The sequence below is a fragment of the Canis aureus genome, chromosome 8 (genome assembly GCF_053574225.1).
Source record: "Canis aureus isolate CA01 chromosome 8, VMU_Caureus_v.1.0, whole genome shotgun sequence".
In the NCBI taxonomy this organism is placed as follows: domain Eukaryota; kingdom Metazoa; phylum Chordata; class Mammalia; order Carnivora; family Canidae; genus Canis; species Canis aureus.
In genome coordinates this window covers 59,969,660-59,992,320 of record NC_135618.1, presented here as the reverse complement: position 1 = coordinate 59,992,320, position 22,661 = coordinate 59,969,660, and the positions used below count along the sequence as shown (strand labels likewise).

Sequence of the window (22,661 nt, the reverse complement as noted above, 5' to 3'; positions counted from 1 at the left end):
TACCAACATTAACCATTTCAGGACCACAGCAACCCATGGAGGCAGGCACAATGATCACTTTTTTGTTTGTGTGTATTTTTCATATGAGAAAACAGAAGCAGAGAGAGGTAAAATAACTCGCCCCAGGCTTCTGAGTGGTCCTGCCCGGCCATCCATGTCCTTCACCAGCACACCACAAGGGCACACCAACTGACCCTGTCGTCATGCATTTGTAGAACACATCGCACAGGAGCAGGTGACTGAGCCTCCTGTGATATATGAAGGACACTAAATCTGCTCATATTGTTAGATGAATTCTTCCGCACACAGTGATAATGACTACATCCTGGCAGAATGACCTCACCTGATTCCCACTACGATATTGTTGTATCAATATTTGATATTGTTAAATTGTTATATGTTCTGGAAGGTGATTATTCTTGGTGAGGAGAAAAACAAATACAGGAAACAAAGGAAAAAATAAATGAAACAAATGAAAACACAAAGAGTTGCAATTGATCAAACCATTCAGTAAGAGGTACTGAGGCTGAAGGCAAAAACACAGAAATTGGGGCGCCTGGCTGCTTGATTTTTTTTTTAATATTTTATTTATTTATTCATGAGAGACACAGAGAGAGAGAGAGAAGCAGAGGGAGAAGCAGGCTCCAAGCCAGGAGCCTGATGTGGGACTTGATCTTGGGACTCCAGGATCACGCCCTGGGCCAAAGGCAGGTGCTAAACCACTGAGCCACCCAGGCATCCCTTGACTCTTGACTTCGGGTTGTAAGTTCGAGCCCCACGTTGGGTGTAGAGATTACTTTAAAAACTTAAAAAAATACTCATTGGATTTTTTTAAAATTATTTTTTTCTTTTTTAAGAGAGCACGAGCCGGTGGGAAGGGTCAAGAGGGAGACAGAAAGAATCCAAGCAGGCTCCATGATGGGTGTGGAGCCTGACATGGGTTCAATCCCTCGACCCTAAGATCATGACCTGTGTGAAACCAGGAGTGGGATGTTCAACTGACTGAGCCACCCAGGTGCCCCTTAAAAGTAAAATCTTTAAAAAAAAAAAAGCACACACAGATTTTTAAAAATTACCATGTAATCATAGCTCAATAAAAGGAAATTACATTTTCTAAAATATTTTATTTATTTGAGAGAGAGAGAGAGAACACACAGAAGGAGAGGGAGAAACAGACTCCCCACTAAACAGGGAGCCCCAAAGCAGGGCTCGATCCCAGGACCCTGAGATCATGACCTGACCCGAAGGCAGATGTTTAACTGACTGAGCCATCCAGGTGCCCCAATAAAAGGAAATTAGAACCAGATTTCCAAGTGACTTTTTTTTTTAAGATTTTTAAAATTTATTCATGAGAGCCACAGAGACACAGCAGAGGGAGAAGCAGGCTCCCTGCAATGAGCCCGATGTGGGACTCGACCCAGATCCCAGGATCATCCCCTAAGCCAAAGGCAGATGCTCAACCGCTGAGCCACCCAGGTGTCCCTCCAAGTGACTTTAACTTAAATGTTCAAATCAACTTACAGAAAATTATTTCTTTGAGGGGCACCTGGCTGTGTCAGTCTGAAGAGCATGTGACTCTTAATCTTGGGGTCATGAGTTCAAGCCCCATGTGGGATGCAGGGATGACTAAAAAAATAAACTTAAAAAAATTGTTTCTTTGAGTCTTATGATGCATTTGATAAAGATCTCCAGGATCTGAACTAAGCTAAGCCATAAATAAAGCTAACTGCAGATGAGAAAGACAAGGGCTGCCCTCATCAACTTTATCTTCAGATAAAGAGATGGAGGGATCCCTGGGTGGCGCAGCGGTTTGGCGCCTGCCTTTGGCCCAGGGCGTGATCCTGGAGACCCGGGATCGAATCCCACGTCGGGCTCCCAGTGCATGGAGCCTGCTTTTCCCTCTGCCTGTGTCTCTGCCTCTCTCTCTCTCTCTCCTCTCTCTCTGTGACTATCATAAATAAATAAAAAAAAAAAAAAAAAAAAGAGATGGAAAAAGAAAGGCCATGTTTTGTGAGAATTAGAGAGAGAGAGAGAGAGAGAGAGAGAAATTTACTCAGTACTTATGTGGGCCAGATCTGTGCCAGGGGCTTGACACAAATTGATCGAACCCCTCTCCTATGGCAGATAAACAAACAGAAGCTCATGGAATGAGTAAGGGCAGGAGCCCTTTAGGACCTGTCTCTTTCTAATATATTCCTGGTCTATCGCTATAGGTTTGACTTCAAAAAATGATTAACTCAGGGTGAGCCTGGGTGGCTCAGCAGTTGAGCACCTGCCTTCAGTCCCAGGGCGCGATCCCGGAGTCCCAGATGGAGTCCCACATTGGGCTCCCTGCATGGAGCCTGCTTCTCTCTCTATGTCTCTGCCTCTCTCTGTGTGTGTCTCTCATGAATAAATGGATAAAATCTTTAAAAAAAAATTAACTCAGTTTGCACTATATACATGTCCAGTCTGTTATATACCTGAAATTGATCATGTTACATGTCAATTACATGTTTCCCCTCCCTCAAAAAAAAAGATTACCAACATATACTTTGGGTTTCTGGAGGTGCTCTGGTTACTACCCTAGAGGTGTCCCAACCCACTTCTAGCCTGGCAGTTTTGAACTGCATACAAAGAATCTTACCCTTTGAGAGAGGGAAAGGTTTTTTTCCAAGGGTTTTTTTTTTTAAATACCAATTCACAATAGGAAAGAACATTTTATATTGTGAGCCAATACACAGTATAGAGTATTTAACTGAAACAATGGTTCAGGAAACAGTATTTAGACTTGTTGCATGCGATGCTCTCACTTTCTTCTCTATTCCACTTTTATTTATTTTTAAAGTTTTTTTTTTTTAATATTATATGTATTCATTCATGAGAGAGAGAGGGAGAGAGTCAGAGACACAGGCAGAGGGAGAGGGAAAAGCAGGCTCCATGCAGGGAGCCTGATGATGTGGGACTCGATCCGAGGACTCCAGATTCACGACCTGGGCTGAAGGCGGCGCTAAACCGTTGAGCCACCCAGGCGTCCCTCTGGTCCGTGTTTAAAATTATGTTGGTCTTGGGGTGCCCTGCTGGCTCAGTCAGAAGAGCGCACAACTCTTGATATCGGGGTCACGGCCTCGAGCCCCACCTTATATGTACAAATTACTAAAAAACAAACAAATAAATAAATAAACTAAAAATATATAGTCTGATTTCGTGGTCCAGTAGCGAGTTAAGACCTACAGATAGAAAAACATCATCTGGGGATCCTTGGGTGGCACAGCGGTTTAGCGCCTGCCTTCAACCCAGGGCGTGATTCTGGAGTCCCGGGATCGAGTCCTGCGTCGGGTTTCCTGCATGGAGTCCGCTTCTCTCTCTGCCTGTGTCTGTGTCTCTCATGAATAAATAAATAAAATCTTAAAAAGAAAGAAAAGAAAAACATCATCCTTGAGGATTTTGGTTGACCTGGAGACCTTTTTTTCTTATTTTACAAATGCAGAAATCTAGGCCCTAAAATGTGACTTCTTTACATTCACTCCGCTAATGAGTGTTGGATAGAGAACCTCAACCTGAAATTTGGTCTTTATGTCCAGTATTCTACTGAAGGCAGAATTTTACCAGAAGATTCAGAAATAAGAAACAAGAAAACCCAAATAGGAGCCTACCAGAGGAGAGACACAGGAGTGAAAAGACAAAGGATGCGCATTTAGTAGAATTCTCACCGCAGCTAAGACTGTCATTTCTGGGGCACCTGCTCTGGTGCCAGGTGGGGAGCAGGAACGGGGAAGTCAGAGGTGAAGACACTGGCTTGGCCTCCAGTGGGCTCCAGGTTTAGTAGAGGAGGTTCCATGTAAACAGATAAATTACAGCACAGAGTAATCAGAGGCAAGCTGGTGATGTAGGAAGCACAGCTGGAGGCCAGAGAGAAGAAATCTGGAGTGGAGGGAGGGGCTGGGGAGAGGGCACCTGCGATAGACGCTTGGTGAGAGGTGCAGGGGCAGGTGTGAATGAATGTCTTGAGGGTAGAAGATACTAGACGAGCAGAAGGCAGCAGGAGTGGCATGGGCAAACTGCAGGCCACTGCAGGGGCTGGCATGCGGGGCACTGGGGACAGGAGGGCAGGGGGTAGAGGGACCCCGTCTGCAATTGAGTGGGGTCACTCCTCTCGCGAGACTTTAGTTTCCTCACTTGAACAGTGAAGGGTGAACAGAGAAGCAATATTCACATTTGCTTTTGTGCTAAAGCCCTTTGTTCAAATGAAGCCACCGGCATACACAAGGAGATAGAGATTTTTTTTTTTCTTAGCAGGAAACAGATCTGCCATTGTTTGGAAAAACATTTTGAAACATCCAGGATGGGCGGGAAGAGGCGGATTCCTCCCACCCCACCCCACCCCCGGTGGGATTTTGCATCAGAACTTAAACCGCTTTGTCTGGGAGAGGAAGTAGTTCTCAGGTCTCTGGGGAGGAGCAGAGCCAGGGGCCTGGTGTGGGGGGCGAGTGTCAGAGCTCCCACTGCCTCTGCTGGGGCCCCTACCTCCGCTCTTACCACCCACCCCCACCGCGCCCCATTCTCCACTTCTATCTATCTATCTATCTATCTATCTATCTATCTATCTATCTATCTATCATCTATCTTCATCATCATCATCATCATCATCATCATCATCATCATCTATCTATTTTAAAAAATATTTATTTGAGGGCAGCCCGGGTGGCTCAGAGGTTGAGAACCTCCCTTCGGCCCAGGGCGTGATCCTGGGGTCCAGGGATCGAGTCCCACGTGGGCTTCCTGCAGGAACCTGCTTCTCCCTCTGCCTGTGTTTCTGCTCTCTGTGTCTCTCATGAATAGATAAATAAAATCTTTTTAAAAATAAAAATAAATAAATAAATATTTATTTGAGAGAGAGAGCGCGAGGGAAAGACAGAGAGGGGAGGACAGGGACCAGCAGACTCCGCCCAGCTCAGAGCGGGAGGTGGGGCTCGAACCTCCCACCCCAGATCATGACCTGAGGGAAACCAAGACTCTCAGGCTGACCTCACTGAGTCACCCAGGCGTCCCTGCATTCTCCAGTTTTATTTTTATTTATTTTTTAAAAAAGATTATTTATTTATTTATTCATGAGAGACACAGAGAGAGAGAGGGGCAGAGACACAGGCAGAGGGAGAAGCAGGATCCATGCAGGGAACCTGTCGTGGGACTGGATCCCGGGACTCCAGGATCACACCCTGGGCTGAAGGTGGTGCTAAACCACTGAGCCACCCGGGCTGCCCTCATTCTCCAGTTTTAAAAAGCAACCCCCCCCCCCAAAAAAAAAAAGCAAAACCCCTCAGGCACCTGGGTGGTTCAGTGGTTGAGTGTCTGCCTTTGGCTCAGGGAGTGATCCTGGGGTCCTGGGATGGAGTCCCCCACAGACTCCCACAGGGAATCTACTACTCCCTCTGCCCACATCTCTGCCTCTCTCTGTGTGTCCCTCATGAATAGATAAATAAAAATCTTTAAAAAAGAAAAAAAAAAGGTAAGATCCCTCGACGGCTCCCCTCACCATCAGGAGGAATCCAAACTCCTGACCAGGCCTCTCAGGCCCCGCACCATCTGCCCCCTGTCTGCTGTCCACACCTCCCTCTCCACCCTCATGACTTCCACACTTACACCAGCCCCTGCTCCCCTGCACACAGTTCCACACACTCACTGCTTGCACGCCCACTTGGGGCTTTGGCACTCAGGCCTTCACCAGGCCCAGTCTACCCCCAAACATCTGTTCTTTCCATCGCTTCAGTCAGGTCTTAGTCTTCATCAATGTTACCTGAGGAGGGAGGCCCCCCAGGCAGCAGAGCAGCCTTTCCAGCCCAGCTCCCAGCTCCCTCTGCTTTGTGTACTTCCTCAGGCCTGTCATGTGCTAACAGTTGTTCCATTGTCTGACAGCACCCCCACCCCCCATCCCAGTCCTTGGAGCAAAAGCTCCTGAGGGGAGTGTGTGACTCAACTCTTCCTTGGTGGCTGTCTCTCCAACATCTAGAACATTGCCTCCAACATACAGATGCTCCACAAACGTGTAAGTTGCTTTGCCAGGGGGGCAGAGAAGACGGAGAGAATGTAAGCTGTCCTGCAACAGTAGAAAGCTTGGGAGGCTTTGGACTTTCACTACCTGTAGGATGGGAACAGTGACCCTATTGCCTGTAGGTTGGGGGTAGGGGTGACCCACTGCCTGTAGAAGGGGGACAGGGACAACCCCCACTGCCTGTAGGACTAAGGCAGGTAGGCCCCCAGCAGACACATGGGTAAAATGTGAAAAATTCAAACAGGAGTTAATGAAGTGGAAGTAGAGGTGAGGTCTGGAGTCCCAATGCCTCCACCATCTTCCTTCCTCTTGACTCTTTCGGCACCAAATCAGAGCAAACCCTGGATGTCCCCACATGAGCTGCACAATGACCTATGTGGTTGGGACCGACAGAGGATGAGCCCTGACCCTCTCCCACTGGAAGGAAGGCCTCTCTTGCCCTCTGGAGAGGGGCTGGAGAGCTGGCTGTGGGAACACAGGGAGCAGTCTGTAGGGATGGGAAAACTCTGGCTCTCTGCTTAGGTGGGGTCAGTGTGATGGGGGAACAGAGGACTAGCTGAGGACAAAGCACAAGCCGGGAGCAGCACATTGACAAATCCTTGAAACAGGCAGTGGAGCATTCTTCTACCACTCAGCTGACTCCAAGTTAATACTTTGCTAAGGGCAAAAGGCAATCTTTGCCCACCCCCCAGGATCCTGTAAGTCTACTTTAACATATAAAAATTCCTTTAGAAATTTCCTTTATCTGGGTGCCTTCGGCTTGGGGCTTGATCCTGGAGACCCAGGATCCCACGCCGGGCTCCCTGCATGGAGCCTACTTCTCCCTCTGCCTGTGTCTCTGCCTCTCTTCTCTCTGTGTCTCTCATGAATGAATAAATAAAATCTTAAAAAAAAAAAGAAATTTCCTTTATCTCTAAACCCCCAAGATTTTTGTTAGCAATCATCCCCCAAGCATGTGGCCCACCATATACATCTGAAGGGTTTCATGACTCAGGTTTTATTAGTTGGTAATAAATGACCTTTCCCCAACAATAGCTAGCCCCCTCAGGGTCCTGGAAACGTTGCTTCCAAAGTTCCTTAGAGAGGATGCTATCCCCAAACCCCTCCCAACTCCCAGGTATATAATCAGCCACTCTTCACAGGCCCTGGGCAACAGCTTTTCCTACCCAGCTCTTCCTACCCACGGATCCTGTCCCTTTGTTTTAATAAAATCACCATTTTTCACCAAAGATGTCTCAAGAATTCTTTCTTGGTCGTCGGCTCAGGTCCTAACCTATATTCCAGAACTTCATTAAGTGCATCAGATAAACCCATGACAAGTGTAGGGGCCTCTGTTATGAGGATCCCAGTGCATCATGCATGGAAATGCGAGGGCATTCTCCCTAAGCATTCACCTCAGACCTCTGAGGCCATCTTTAATATTGGTGTTTGGTTGCATCCTGTAGGATATATTCCTAATAAGGAAGAGGAGAGAGACAACAGTAAGAGAAGAGACAGAGGAAAGAGAGTTTGGGGGAGGAAGAGAGGCAAAGAGAAGAGGTAGAAGGAAAAACCACAGAGAGAATATAAAGAAAAATCCTCAGAGCAGTAGACATGGGGGAAAAATTAAGACACAGAATCAGGAAACAAAGGAAAACCAGAGAGGACAAGAGACAAAACAGAACATCTGGAATGAAGGAAAAGTATGTCAGCAGGACAGGCTTCTTTTGAACTTGGAGAAGTGAGGTCAGACACGGTGTCCCTGGCTGCCCTCCTGGTTCAGCAATCTCCAGAAGAGCCCTGTCCTATTTCCGGCTTCTTAGGGTGGGGTTCCCTTGCTTTCTTGGGAGGAGCTCTCAGTCCTAGATGGTGAGCCTGTGATGGGTGGGTGCTTTGTGTGTCCAACTACTAGTCATTAATAACCGAGGTTAATGACTCCAGCCCCTCCCGGAGCTCCATCCTTCTGTCTGCTTGGGAGGACCTGCTGACCCAGAGGGTCAAAGAGCCAGTCCTAGAGGGGTCAGGAAGCAGGACTCAGGAGTCCATCCTAGGGATGTAGGTGGAAAGGAATGCCTCCAAAGAGAAGAAATCTATGACATCAATCCGGGAGGCATTTCAGACCTACAGGAAAGAGCAATTGTCCTGTGTGGGCTGTAACCCCCAGAAGATTCAGCTGTGGCTCCCAGGAGTCCTGGGGTCCTGAGCAGAACTGCCCCCAAGGAGGACCTGGCTACTTTTACTTCCTTAGCTTCCCACGTGCCCTCTGGACTGACTGTCTGTTCCCAAGAGGGGGATCTACAGGTGTTCAGTGTCCACCGGCAACACCAATGTTACCTTTTTTTTTAAAGACTTTATTTATTCATGAGAGACACACAGAGAGAGGCAGAGACATAGGCAGAGGGAGAAGCAGGTTCCTCGCAGGGAGCCTGATGCAGGACTCGATCCCAGGACCCCGGGATCAAGCCCTGAGCCAAAGGCAGACACTCAACCACTGAGCCACCCAGGTGCCCCCTCTGTTACCTTACCGTTCTCAGAAAAGGTTTGTGAACAGTCTGGCAGGTTGAGGATGGATAGATGGGGGAAGAAAAAAAAAGCAAACACAGCAAAATATTAACCATGGTAGAATTGACATGGTGGGTATATGGGTACTTGTACAATTCTTTCAATTTTTCTATCAATGTGGATTTTTTTTTTCATATAAAGTAAAAAGGAGAGGGAAAAAATTGGAATATAGTAGGCACTCCTAAGTATGGAGCATTGGGAGTGTAATTCCTCTCCAAGAGAATCTATATTTCAAATGCCCTGAAAGGACAATGTTTTTCTTGAAAGATGACATATTACAGGTGAGAGCACCTGCAGAACACCCAAATAGGGGAGGGAATCTTAGACCACACCCAGAAGTGATTAGTAACTTAGCTCACCCAAAGCTGATGGTCCTTTCGGTTGGTGACCTTTTCTCAAGTTTATCCTGCCTGTCCGTCCTGAGATATGGCCTTGGCCCCGAGTACCCCACCCTGTGATCTGTCACCCTTGGGGGGAGAGGCCGGATAAGATATTCCGGACCCTGCTTGACAACTGATCCTCAGAGGTTGATCATATTTGCTCAGGAGGTGAGGTTCACACGATAAAGAGCAGGAGGAGGGCTCGGACCTGGTATAAAAGATCTGAAAGTTTCAGGGGGGTTACTTTGCACCTGAAACTGCCAGGTGAGGGGTGACAGAGGCCTGAGCTAAGAGGTGACAGGGATGGCCGGGTTCAAATTAAGGGGAATTCAGGCTGAGCCAGACAGGCGCCTACTTGGATTGGGTGGCAAGAGAAACCTGCGGGTCAGCTAACTGGGGCTTCTGTATCTGAGTGAGGTGCAAAGATATCTGGGTCTCAGTGGAAGGACTGGGGATGTCTGGGATGCTCGGGGGAATCAATGTGGCCAGATTTGTGTTAGTGGAGAAAGAATGATGACAAATAGAGCAGGCATCTGGAATCTAATATCTGGAGCTGGTCCAAACACCTTCTGCAATCTCTATCCACCTCTGCCTGAACTGCTCTGATGCTGGTGGTGGCAGTCTCCTCTATCACCACCTCTACTCCCCAGGTGTCACAGAGATGCACCTCTAAAATGCTCCTTTCCTTCTGATCTGAGATCAGCAGGAAGCTAGAAGTTTGAACTCTGCCCAGATGTCCCCCCACGCCAGGCCCATCCCTTACAGGCAGATTTCAGTTAGGTTTTGCTCAGACTCCTGGTTTGGTAAACTCAGCCATCTCTATGATTTGGAGATGGTCTCTACTTCTTTGAAAATGCTTTTCCTGCTTTGTGGCAGGAGGGATCAGGACTTAACACAGCTTGGTCCAGATAGAGGATTAGGATTGATCTTCTGATCTGGGATGGAAGAAGGGAGTTGGCTCCCTCTGGACCAGGGACGACAGAGGGGTTAAGGACAGAAGACAGTCGGCCAAGAGCAGGACTAGAGATTAGGGACAATCCTTTCTAAGCCCAAGACTGGGTCAGTGAAGTCTGAGTTGAAGACAAAGAAGGCTGACACTCAGCTGGAGGTCAGTGAAACCTGAGTAAATGAAAGCCAAAGAAAAAAAGCTAAACCTTGACTTTCTCCTTATTTCCACTCCAGCCCCAGAATGTTGACCATTGCTCTTCTGGCCCTACTCTGTGCATCAGCCTCGGCCAATGCCAGTAAGTGAGAAGCCAGGAGCCCAGCATAGTGTCATGGGAAGGCAGCCTCCTGCATTGCTGGTGGCCAAGGCTTTCAGAGGCTGGCTCGGAGTGGTGGGCACTGAGCTGTGGGAGGTGGTGGTGGGGAAACTGAGCTTTTGAGATTTCTCCCTTCAACTCCTACTGTCCCCTCCAGTTCAGGCTAGGTCCTCCTCATACAATGGAGAGTATGGAGGTGGTGGAGGGGAGCGATTCTCCCATTCTGGCAACCAGCTGGAAGGCCCTATCACCGCCCTCCGTGTCCGGGTCAACAGATACTACATTGTAGGGTAAGATTCTTTGTGTTTCTGTGGTTTGGGGATCTGCTCTGATCTTGCTAAACTGGAAAGTTCTCAGTCACTTTGGGTCATGGCTGTTCCAGTCAACAAATCCCAGGGATAACATGATACGTGAAAGTTGTTAGAGGACAGGGATCTGAGGTCAGCTCTGCTAATAACCCTACAGCCCCCCAGCACACATGACCTCAGGCAAATCATAGGCCATAGCTGCTCAGGCACTTGGAAGCTGGCTAGTCGGGCCCCACCTGAGGTGTAAGCCCCCTCTGGCATCTTCCATCTTTGCTGACTCTCTCCAGACAATGTATAGCCTTCTAATCCTGGACTACACCCTGGAACAACAAAGTATCTTCCCTAACGAGAACTTTCCAGAAAGATCCCCCTGCTCCCTTTGTATTGGGGGTGGGGTGGGGTGGGCAGCACAGTGGGAATCTAGATTCCTAAATCAAGCTCCAACGCTGTCTGCTTGACTCTGGCTAGGCAATTTTTCCTTTCTGAGCCTCTGCATTTGTGGGCAAAGCGAGTTGAAGTTCCCTATATGATCTCAAGGGCTCACTCACCCCTCACACACTGTGGAGTTGGCAGCAGACCTGTTGCCCCATCACCAGTCTGCAAGTCTCAGCAGGGAGGTGGGGAGGTCCTGAATTATGATCAGCCCAATGTCAGTCTTCCTTCCTTCCTCACCCTGCCCCTAGCCTCCAGGTACGCTATGGCAAGGTATGGAGCGACTACGTGGGTGGCACCCAGGGAGATCTGGAAGAGATCTTCCTGCACCCCGGGGAGTCAGTGATCCAGGTGTCTGGCAAGTACAAGTACTACCTGAGGAAGCTGGTCTTCGTGACAGACAAGGGCCGCTACCTGCCTTTTGGGAAAGACACAGGCACGAGCTTCAACGCCGTCCCCTTGTACCCCAACACTGTGCTCCGATTCATCAGCGGCCGTGCTAGCTCCCTCATCAATGCCATTGGCCTGCACTGGGACGTCTACCCCAGTGACTGCAGCAGTTGCTGAGATCCAGCCTTCTCCAGGCCCTGCATTGCAGCGACGGGTATGGGAACCTCTTCACCACTAACTCCATCTGCAAGGCTCAATAAAGACAAAATAAAAGAACCTAGCTAAGGCTCGTGTGTGTGGGTGTGTGCAGCTGGAATCTGCCTCCTGACTCTGGCTGTGAACGAGCAAGCGAATCTCCTATCTGGCTGTCGGATGTCATTCTAGGGAAGAGTGGGAGGGAGAGGAGAGAGGTCTAAGAGTCCTGGGCTTTTCTTCCTAATTTATCAAGAGGAGATAAGATTAGGGCTTGTACCAACTCTTTTTTTCAAGGATAGCTCCTGAGACTTTACCCAAACTGGAGTCCTAAGGCTGAGGGCTGGCCTGGCTGGGGCTTGTCGCCAAAACCCCAGATGTTCCACTCCCTAGATCGCCTCTACCCTTGATAGTCTCTCTTCCTCAAAAGGCCCTCTTGACCTTAACTCACCTGCTATCTGTGACTGGCCTGGGCTATTTTCCTTTGTTCTTTCCCAGAATCCACCTGACTTCTGAAACTTGGCCTGTGTCAAGGACCTTGCCTGTTACTCCAGCCTTGTTCCTCCCCAACTTTGCCCAGAAGCACTAATGTCCTTGCTTAGTTTAGCTCGCTCAGAACTGGGCTTCCTTCCCTAGGAAGCCACCACCTCCTCAACAGCTTCTACTCTGCCAATACCATCCTCAAAAACAGGCATTACAAGAGGGTAGATTTCCATCGTGGGTTTCTATGAACGTTCAGGGGAGGCAACAGAGTGGTTTCACAGATATAGCAAGGCTATAAAGTTGCTTTAGAAAGAATTCTTAGGACTCTAGCTCCCACTTCTAAGACTGTGACAGTTTTTTTTTTTTTTTCTTTGTCTTTTGGTGGTGGTGACTAGGGGTGGGGGAAATCACTCCCTGCTACCAGTAGATGGATTCACATTGTGGGCAGTGCCAGAGTCACATTTCTTCCCCATCAGACAAAGACAACAATTATGTACACGTAATTTTAGAAAGAAGTATTAACATTATAGAAGCAACTCATGCCTAGCCTTTTTTTTTTTTTTTTTTTTAATTATTTATTTGATAGTCACAGAGAGAGAGAGAGGCAGAGGGAGAAGCAGGTTCCATGCACTGGGAGCTCGACGTGGGACTCGATCCCGGGTCTCCAGGATCGCGCCCTGGGCCAAAAGGCAGGCGCTAAACCGCTGCGCCACCCAGGGATCCCCCATGCCTAGCTTTTTATAACAATTCCTTTATTTTTCTGAAACAATTCCATGTAATGGAATATTATATCACTGTGATTATTATTTTTTTAGATAGAAAGCACATAAATGTCAGCCTTTTAAAGTGTGTCATTTCAGTGGTTATTAGTGCATTCATAGATTGTGCAATCATCACCTCTCTAATTCCAGGACACTGCCATCAGCTCAGAAAGAAGCCTCATCCCCATTAAGCAGTCACTTCCCATTCCTCTCCCAGCCCCATATAACCGCCCCTCTTGTTTTCTGTCTCTATGGCTTTGTCTATTCCCAACACTACATGTAGATGGAATCATACAATATTGTGGCCTTTTGTGTCTGGCTTTTCCCATTTAGCGTATTTTCCAGGTTTATCCATGTTGTAGCATGTGTTAGTACTCTGTTCCTCTGTATGGCTGAATCTGACAGATCAGATATCTGGTCCACTTCAGGCAGGCTTGAAGCCAGCGGGTTTCACATTGTGCCAGGGGGTAGGCACTGGCATTAAAGAGGCAGAAGCAGCACAAGAGGATGAAGTAATGGCATTCCTGACTTTTGTCCAGTCTACATATTAGGCTTTTGTACAAATTTTATTTAAAGAAAATTTTTCTTTACTTATAAAATTCTAAGATTAAGATGAGCTAATCATACATTTATCAAATATTCTGCTAGGTATTTAGGAATACAAAGACCACTGAAAGTTTGGTTCTTCTCTTCTAGTCAAAGGGAAGACTTGGTGAAGGCAGGTGTGTGTATACACGTGCACACACGTGTATAGGGGCACCGTACTAGACTCAGGCCCCAGGTGATGCAGAAATATCAACACATGAGGCACCTGGGTGGCTCAGTGGTTGAGCATGTACCTTTGGCTCAGGGCGGGATCCCAGGGTCCTGGGATCAAGTCCTGCATCTGGCTCCCCACAGGGAGCCTCTTTCTCCCTCTGCCTGTGTCTCGGCCTCTCTGTTTCTCATGAACAAATAAAATCTTAAAAAAGAAAGAAAGAAAGAAAGAAAGAAAGAAAGAAAGAAAGAAAGAAAGAAAGAAAGAAAGAAAGAAAGAAAGACGAACACATGAAGATAACAAGTGGTTTAGCACAGCTAAAATGCAAAGTACAACTGGGCAAAGAGGAAGCCTCATGGACAGGCAGGGACCATGAACGTCATGCTAAATGATTAAAACTTTATTTTATGGGCTCCTTGAAGTCATTTAACCAAAAATTCACCCAAGGGATTAAGATTCATAAGAAAATCATTTTTGGGGGATCCCTGGGTGGCTCAGCGGTTTAGCACCTGCCTTTGGCTCAGGGCATGATCCTGGAGTCCTGGGATCGAGTCCCGTGTGGGGCTCCCTTAATGGAGGCTGCTTCTCCCTCTGCCTGTGTCTCTGCCTCTCTCTGTGTCTTTCATGAATAAATAAATAATTTTTTAAAAATCATTTTTTCCTGGGATGAGTGGGGAAAATGGATTAAAGGTGAAGCAGGGGGTAGCCCCGATGGCCCAGTGGTTTGGTGCCACCTTCAGCCTAGTATATGATCCTGCAGACCCGGAATCGAGTCCCACGTCAGGCTCCCTGCATGGAGCCTGCTTCTTCCTCTGCCTGTGTCTCTGGGTCTCTTTCTCTCTGTGTCTGTCATGAATAAATACAATCTTAAAAAAAAATAAAGGTGAAGCGGGGAAATAGTTAAGAGAATAGATCTAGATCAGAAATGATGGAAGTCTGAACAAAGGCAGGAATGTGAGGAAGAGAAGATTGGGAGGAATCTGGGAGATTCAAGGGGGAGGGTGGACTCAGAAGAATTTGATAAATGAATGCAAGAAAGTGCGTGAAGGAGGAGAATCTAGAAGACCATGTCTAGTATCAGCAACTGGGAAGAAAGAAACCCTCTTTAAGATGAGGACTACAAGGAAAAATTAGCCTTTAAAAAAAATTAATTTGGGGGAAACAGAGAAAGAGGGAGAGAGAGAAAATATTAAGCAAGCTCCATACCCAGTGTGGGGCCCCACATGCATACTCCCCCGACGGAGAAAGCCACGTGACCCCTAAATACAAAGGGCTTTATTGCAAAGAATCGGCTTTACAACCATGGAGGCAGGTGAGGCAAGTCTGAAATCTGGAGGGCAGGCCAGCCATCTGGAGGGCGTGCTCCAGGTACACAGATGGATTTCTTCTTCCTCAGGGATACCCCAGTTTTGCTCTTTTGCTTCCTTGTAAATTTTATGTAATCAAAACTTACACTTTTAGTGACTTAATTTTCTTTTTAAAATTTTTTCTAGCTTTATTGAAGTATAAATGGCAAATAAAACTATAATATATTTAAAGTGTACGACGTGATGATTTGATACATATACATGGTGAAAGGACTCCCACAATCAAGTTCATTAACAGATGCACTACCTCAGTTACTTTAAAAAAATTTTTTTTATTGAAGAATAATTGACATACAACATTGTATTCATGTCAGGTGTACAATATAGTGATTCAATATTTATATACATTATAAAGTGGTCGGGGCACCTGGGTGGCTCAGTCAGTTAAGCATCTGACTGGGTTTCAGCTCAAGTCATGATCTCAGGGTCATGGGATCCAGCCTCGAGTCAGGCTCTGTGTTCAGCAGAGTCTGCTTATTCCTCTGTTCCTCCCGCTGCAGAGTGTGCTTATCCCTCTGCTCCCCCCCCAACCCATTCCTTACCCCCCAACCCTGCTCGTGCTTGTTCACTCTCTCTCTACAGTAAATAAAGAAAAATTTTTATTTATTTATTTTTTTTAAAGAAAAATTTTTAAAAAAATTGTTACAATATTATTTACTATTCCCTACACTGTATATTACATCTCCCAATCTTATTTTATCAATAGTTACCCTTAAAAATTTTTTGTGAGACTACTTAAGATCTACTCACATAGCAAATTACAATCATACAATATAGTATTTTCAACTATGGTCACCAGGAGACACAGTGGAAAGTCTGTACCCTTTTACTAACATCTCTCCATTTCCCATACTTCCCAGGTCTTGGCAACCACATTCTACTGTTTCTATGGTGTTCAACATTTTTTTTTTTTTTTTTAAGTAATATCTACTCTGAAGGTTGGGCTTTAACTCATGACCCTGAGATCAAGAGTAGCATGCTCTACTGATGGAGCCAGTCAAGAGCCCCGATGTTCAATTTTTTTATTTTAGATTTCACATGTAAGTATCAGTTTTGCTTTTAGGCATTTCAACTGACTGCATGCAGCCTACCTGGCTTACCCAGGATCATTACTTAAAGTCAAATGATTGTAGATGGTAATTGTGTCTACAAAGCATCTTCACAGCAACACCTAGACTAGTTTTGATTGAATGCTCTACTACAGCCTAGCCAAACTAACATATAAATGACCTGTTGCACCTGAGAAAACCTAGGAGGGCTGGAGAGGGGAGTCAGAACAACAGCAGGCAGTGAGGGAGTTTGCTAACCAAAGTCAGATAAAATGATTACTGAGGAATCCTGGGAACTTAGCTATTAGTTACCAGAGATCACAGCAAGTTGATAGAGTACTGCCCAGGGACTTGGGAAACCTAGGTCCTACCTCTGCACAACTATATGGCCTTAGTCAAACTTCTTAACCTCTCTGGGTTCCAAATACCCATTTATAAGGGGCACCTGGGTGGCTGGGTGGTTGAGCGCCTCCTTTCGGCCCAGGGCGTGATCCTGGGGTCCTGGGATCGAGTCCCACATCAGGTTCCCTGCAGGGAGCCTGCTTCTCCCTTTGCCTGTGTCTCTGCCCTCCCCCCTCTCTTGAATAAATAAATCTTAAAAAAAAAAAAAGAGCTTCTCTGGGTCATAGGCTCTCTAAGATGTATCGAGCGCATTCATCCTAGAAATCTAACTTCTAAGAATTCATTACATGAAAAAACTGACCTCATTGTGCAATGACTGAATGCTATATAGTGATAATGAAGATATGTATATGAAGGACATGGCCCAAAAGAGGGTATGTCTGAGGTCTCCCCAAATAGGAAATGATCTGGAATATGCCAGTATGAAGGGCCCAAAGGTCCACTGCTCCTCTGATGGCAACTGGAGGCAATCTCTCAAAAAGATTATACACACACATACTGCCTGACAGCTAGGGGCACCTGGCTGGCTCAGTGGGTAGAGCATGGCACTCTTGATCTCGAGGTTCTAAGTTGGAGCCCCATGTTAGGTGTAGAGATTACTTAAAAACAAAATCTTAAAACAACAACAACTTTGCCCTACAGGAGGTCACCAAATTAACTAGGTGATGTAACTATGACTGCTTCCTCATGTGGATCATCATGGACTCCATAGTGGCTGGAACTGAATCCTCAAGCTCCCACTGCAGAGCAGAGCAGGGAAAGAGCCATTTTAAGGAAACACAGGACCAGGCATCTAGAGGATTCCCAAGAATAGAGAAGCTTCAATCTGCACAAGCTGATTCAGGAGAAAGCAAAAGTCAAATCTGTGCCCCCCATTTTGAGATTTAAAAAAAAAATTTATGAGAGTGAGCATGAGCAGGGGGAGGGGCAAAGGGGGAGAGAGAGAGAGGGAAAGAGAGAGAGAGAGGGAGAAGTAGATTTTGTGTTGAGCAGGGTACCCCATGCAGGCTCAATCTCAGGACCCTGAGATCATGACCTGAGCTGAAAGCAGACAATTAACAAATTTAGCCACCCAGGTGCCCCAAAGGTCAAATCCCCAAACTACAACCACCAAAAGAACCTGACTATCCGGGAACCCTGGGTGGCGCAGCAGTTTAGCGCCTGCCTTTGGCCCAGAGCACGATCCTGGAGACCTGGGATTGAATCCCACGTCGGGCTCCCGGTGCATGGAGCCTGCTTCTCTCTCTGCCTCTCTCTCTCTCTCTCTGTGACTATCATAAATAAAACAAACAAAAAAAAACCTAACTATCCAAGAAATAGAAGACTCCCCTTAGACTATAACTTGTAGGTTTCTTTTTCTTAAAGGTTTCATTTATTCATGAGAGACACAGAGAAAGGCAAAGACACAGGCAGAGGGAGAAACAGGCTCTCTGTGGGGAGCCCAATATGGGATTCCATCCCAGCACCCCAGGATCATGACCTTCATGAGGCAAAGGCAGACGCTCAACCATTGAGCCACTCAGGTGTCCGAACTCGTGGGTTTCAAGAAAGTTTTGGGTCCAATACCTTCCAGTCCAGCCAATGAAACGAGGCAATCCTTGGCATTAGCATGTGGACTCACTCACATTGCGGAAGGACAGCAAATAGACGATGAGTAACACTGAACATGTGTGAGAACGTTTAAGGATCACTTCAAGTAGGAAGACTATGTTAGCAGCCATACATGTTTGGAGCGTGGCTATTTTGAGGAAAATAGTAGGGAGAGATGAAAAATGGAAGAGGGGACTTATATTTATTTTGCATCATCCATTAGGAGTTCAGGGACTCTGCAAAAGTACCTCGTTTAATTGTGACAACAATCCTGTTGTAAAGCAGTAAGGGTATTCTCATTTTCCAGATGAAGTCACCAAGACAGAAATCAGTTGTGGTTGTAGGAAGTTTGAGAGTTACAATGGGGGGGACCCCTGGGTGGCTCAGTGGTTTAGCACCTGCCTTCCGCCCAGGGCATGATCCTAGAGTCCTGGGATTGAGTCTCACATTGGGCTCCCTGCATGGAGCCTGCTTCTCCCTCTACCTGTGTCTCTCATGAATAAATAAATACAATCTTAAAAAAAAAGAGAGAGAGAGTTACAATGGTGCATGTCACAGTTCACTGTGTCTCCCCCTCAGACCTTACACCCCTGCTCATTCCCCAGGAGGTAATAACTGAGCAAATCCAAACAAAAACATGTTTTTCTCTGCTTTAGTGTGCCGTCAAAGGAAACTCACCCGGAACCGTCTAAATCTTGGTGGAGCAAATGAAAGTGAGATTTCTCAGACTTAGTACAAACTAGAGCTCTGAAAAATGACACGTTTGCCTTCGATCATATTACAAATATTTACTAGGTGCCCATGATGCATCAGGCACTCTGCTAAATGCTGTTACATGTCCAAAGTCACAAACATAGAATAGAGCAGAGTCAGTTTCGAATGCGGGTCTTTCTGATGTCAAAATCTGGGCATTTTCACATGTCTATGGCTTTCAAACATCTTCAACACAAAATCTTACAATATTTTCTGATATGAAGATCCCACAGTTAGAAAACCATGTAAGGCATCTACATGTGAGTTCTCTCAAATGTCTGTTGAACCCAAACTCCTTCATCAGGATATATAGGACATTGGGACGCCTGGGTGGCTCAGTGGTTGAGCATCCACCTTTGGCTCAGGGTATGATCCCGGGATGCTGGGATCGAGTCCCACACTGGGCTCCCCTTGAGGAGCCTGCTTCTCCGTCCACCTATGTCTCTGCCTCTCATGAATAAATAAATAAAATCTTAAAAAAAAAAAAAAGGATATATAGGACATTACCATCACCCCCCCAAAATTCCTTCTGGGCCCTTCCCAGTCACTTCCTGCCCCTAACTCCCAAAAGGCAATCACTTCTCTGACTTTTCCAGCACAGGTTAAGTCTGTTCTGCATTCAAACTGCTGTTATCTTACAAAGCATGGAGCATTTGGAAAACCACTGTACAGCCCTGAGAGAATGAGTAAAAAGGCAAATAACATCTTTGATATTCAGTATGAAAATCGCTTTTACTCTACAGAGGCCAGGGGCCCCCAGACCACATTTTGAGAATCCTTGCTCTAGGGATTACAATATTTTGTTTTGTTTGAAATGTTAATATACAACTCTGCTTTGTCTGCTCAAGGCAGGAATCCTCTGGAGCCAGCCTCATTCTAGCAAGCATTTCAAACTCCCCCAGCACAGCAGCCTTCAAAGCTGACCTGAGCCTGCAGGAAAGGGCCAGTAGATAGGTCAGGGGTACCTCTGCTGAGCCTTTTTGGGAAGCTCCCCCACCCTCCTCAGCTCTTACATAATTGTAAATGAAGCAAGGGAAAGAGATGCCCACCAGGGGCCAACTGGTGAGGCTTCCTGGCCCCCTGAGGTGCTTTATTATCTCGCCCAGGAGTCCTCCCTCCTCACCTGGCGGCCCCCCTCCTCCATCTGGTCCTTTCTCTCCCACCACCAATTCCCTTCGCCATCACTGCTGCTTTGCCTTTCACCCCAGATGATCCTCACTTGGGATCTTCCAAGGCTTGAAGGACAGAATTGCCTCTCTTGCTCACTAGTCTCCTTCCAATTGTGATAGTGCAAATGCTACATGACTTTGCTGAGCTCTCCTTTGCTTCCCAAGAGTCTAGTTTAAAAAAAAAAAAAAAAAAGTTAAAAAAAATCCACTGCTTCTTTCTTTTTGCCTGTCAGGTATTTAACAATCTAATTTCCACCAGACAGATGCACATCCTTAAGACAACCCTAGGAAGCAGATTCAACCATTATTCCTTTTTTTAACACCTGAGGAAATGGAGGCAAGGAGGTTAAGCCTCTACCCTGGGTGGTCTAGCACCAAAGCCCTGTACCTGAGCTATTTATTCAATCTTAAAAGTCCTGACCCCTGACCTATGCTCCTTCCACTATTTCTGGCAAGTATCTTACCAAATACCTAGGGACTGGCAACAAATGTGAAAAGCCCAGGAATCCTTTCTAAAGCGTGGATAAAACCAAACTGCCAATCATCTTAAAACAGTGGTTTCCCAAGTGTGGTCCAGGAAATTCTGGAGGCTCCTAAGACACCTTCAGGGAGGCCTGCAAGGCCAAAACTATTTTCATAATAAAACTAAGATGCCATTTGCCTTTTCTCCTTGTAAACCTTTTTGTTTTTAAGATTTTCTTTACTTATTCATGAGAGACACAGAGAGAGAGAGGCAGAGACACAGGCAAGGGACAAGCAGGCTCCATGCAAGGAGACCAATGTGGGACTAGATCCTGGGACTTCAAGACCGTGCCCTGATCTGAAGGCAGATGCTCAACAGCTGAGCTACCCAGGCGTCCCTCCTTGCATACTTTCTTAAGTATATGGTAGAGTTTTCTTTTCTTTTTATGGTAGAGTTTTCAAGAAGCTATATGATATATTGATATCACAACATCCTGAATGCAGAAGCAGATAGGAGAATCCAGCTATTTTCTGTTAAGCCAGACGTTATATTTGTAAAAATGTAAAACAGTGCCACTCTTTTTCTTTTTGGTTTTTAAAATTAAAATGTTAGAGTGCCTGGGTTGCACAGTTGGTTAAGCATCTGCCTTTGGCTCAGGTTATGATCCCAGGCTCAGCCTCAGGCTCTCTGCTCATCAGGGAAACTGCCTCTCCAACTCTCTCCTGCTCCGCCTACTTGTGTGTGTGCGTTGTCAGATAATAAATAATATCTTTAAAAATTTTATAATGTTATTTACCTCATATGTAATAGGTTATTGTAATTTTTCAGGCAGGTTTTTAAATGGAGATATAATTCACACAACATAAAACTCACCATTTTTTAAAAGATTTTATTTACTTATTCATGAGAGACACAGAAAGAGAGGCAGAGACACAGGCAGAGGGAGAAGCAGGCTCCAGGCAGGGAGCCCGACGTGGGACTCGATCCCCGGTCTCCAATATCATGCCCCGGGCTGAAGGTGGCGCTAAACCGCTGAGCCACCCAGGCTGCCCCTCAAAAACTTTTTTTAAGATTTGTAAATTATTTAAGTAATCTCTACACCCAACATGAGGCTCAAATTTACAACTCCAAGATCAAGAGTCAAATGCTCTGCGGACTCAGCCAGCCAGGCGCCCCTGGGGCCTCACATTTTAAGAATGTAAAAGGACCTCAAGAGCAAAATTGTTCTCAGGAACAAAGGGTCTAACACTTTTTTTTTTTTTTTAATTTTTATTTATTTATGATAGTCACAGAGAGAGAGAGAGGCGCAGAGACACAGGCAGAGGGAGAAGCAGGCTCCATGCACCGGGAGCCCGATGTGGGATTCGATCCCAGGTCTCCAGGATCGCGCCCTGGGCCAAAGGCAGGCGCCAAACCGCTGCGCCACCCAGGGATCCCTGTTTTGTTTTTTAACAGGATGGACATAATGTCTAAATCAGGGCCCTACCCCAGGAGCTCAAAGATGTGACATTCATCCCTGGTTAGGCTTCCAGAAGGGAAAGGTAACTAATTCACAAACAGGTGAACCACAGGACACTGGGGAGTGGAACCGTAGGTGAGGCTGACTAGGTAAAAGACTGAACATGCCTTTAACGTTCACTCCAACGTGTTCTGAATTGCCAAGTAAGGAACATCGGAGCTGGTCTCCCGGGCTCAGATTTGACATAAGAGGACACGTAAGTCACCTGCACCTCACATAGTGGATTTGGGCTCAGCAGGAGGTGAGTGCACCGTGACTGCCTACAATCCGGGCAGCGCGGTCCAGACCTACAGGAGTGACCAGACGGTAAAGCACCGCTGACTGGCACTGAGTTCAAGTCTCGAAATCCACAAAAACGACCTCGCCAACCCCCACTCCCAAGGGCGCGAAGGCAAGAAACTGCAGAAAGTGAAGCTTAGAATAACTCGTTTTCTCGCAACGTCTTCCCTTTTCATAGAATCATCCCTTCTGCCACTATAATAGCTTAAGCTGTGTTCAATTCAGGGAAATTAGGGGCTAAATCGATGGAGTGCCTTCGATCCCTGCGTGGTTCGTACCCAAATCCGTGGTTGAGGGGGAAAAACGAGGCGAGAAGTCTGTACTTACGCAAATCTACTCTGGGACACCCGAAAGCCAGAAGGTACGGGGAGTCCGGTGCCCGGCCTCGCCCAGCAGCTCCTCCGACTGCTTCCGTTGCCGCCGCCGCCCCTGCCTCCCGCGCGGGAATTCGAGCGGGAGCCCGGCCGCTGCCGCCACCGCTGGCTGGCCAACCTGCGCGCATGCGTCCTCCGCCCCGGGGAGGTTTTTCTTGC

At 46.7% G+C, this 22,661-nt stretch overlaps 2 protein-coding genes across 3 annotated transcripts in view; one reads left to right on the top strand and one right to left on the bottom strand.

The window, feature by feature from the left end:
• Nucleotides 1-22,627, bottom strand: part of C8H16orf54 (chromosome 8 C16orf54 homolog) — a 41,469-nt gene extending 18,842 nt beyond the window's left edge. For both annotated transcript variants that reach the window (XM_077907285.1, XM_077907288.1), the window contains exon 1: nt 22,456-22,627. The gene's annotated coding sequence lies outside the window, so the exon portion shown is untranslated. The remainder of the gene's footprint in view (nt 1-22,455) is intronic.
• On the top strand, nt 9,135-11,624 carry ZG16 (zymogen granule protein 16). The gene is made up of 4 exons (XM_077907283.1): nt 9,135-9,216; nt 10,135-10,196; nt 10,372-10,504; nt 11,206-11,624. The coding sequence occupies exons 2-4, from the start codon at nt 10,142-10,144 to the stop codon at nt 11,519-11,521; spliced, it is 504 nt and encodes a 167-aa protein (XP_077763409.1). The 5' UTR covers nt 9,135-9,216; nt 10,135-10,141; the 3' UTR covers nt 11,522-11,624.
• Nucleotides 22,628-22,661: the final 34 nt, after the last annotated feature.

What these genes read in the sequence shown, in the direction of transcription:
- ZG16 (XM_077907283.1), top strand. Translation starts at nt 10,142, where the DNA reads ATGTTGACCATTGCTCTTCTGGCCCTACTCTGTGCATCAGCCTCGGCC. An exon ending in ATCAGCCTCGGCCAATGCCA is followed by an intron (nt 10,197 to 10,371) that starts GTAAGTGAGAAG and finishes TGTCCCCTCCAG; the next exon opens with TTCAGGCTAGGTCCTCCTCA. An exon ending in AACAGATACTACATTGTAGG is followed by an intron (nt 10,505 to 11,205) that starts GTAAGATTCTTT and finishes CCCTGCCCCTAG; the next exon opens with CCTCCAGGTACGCTATGGCA.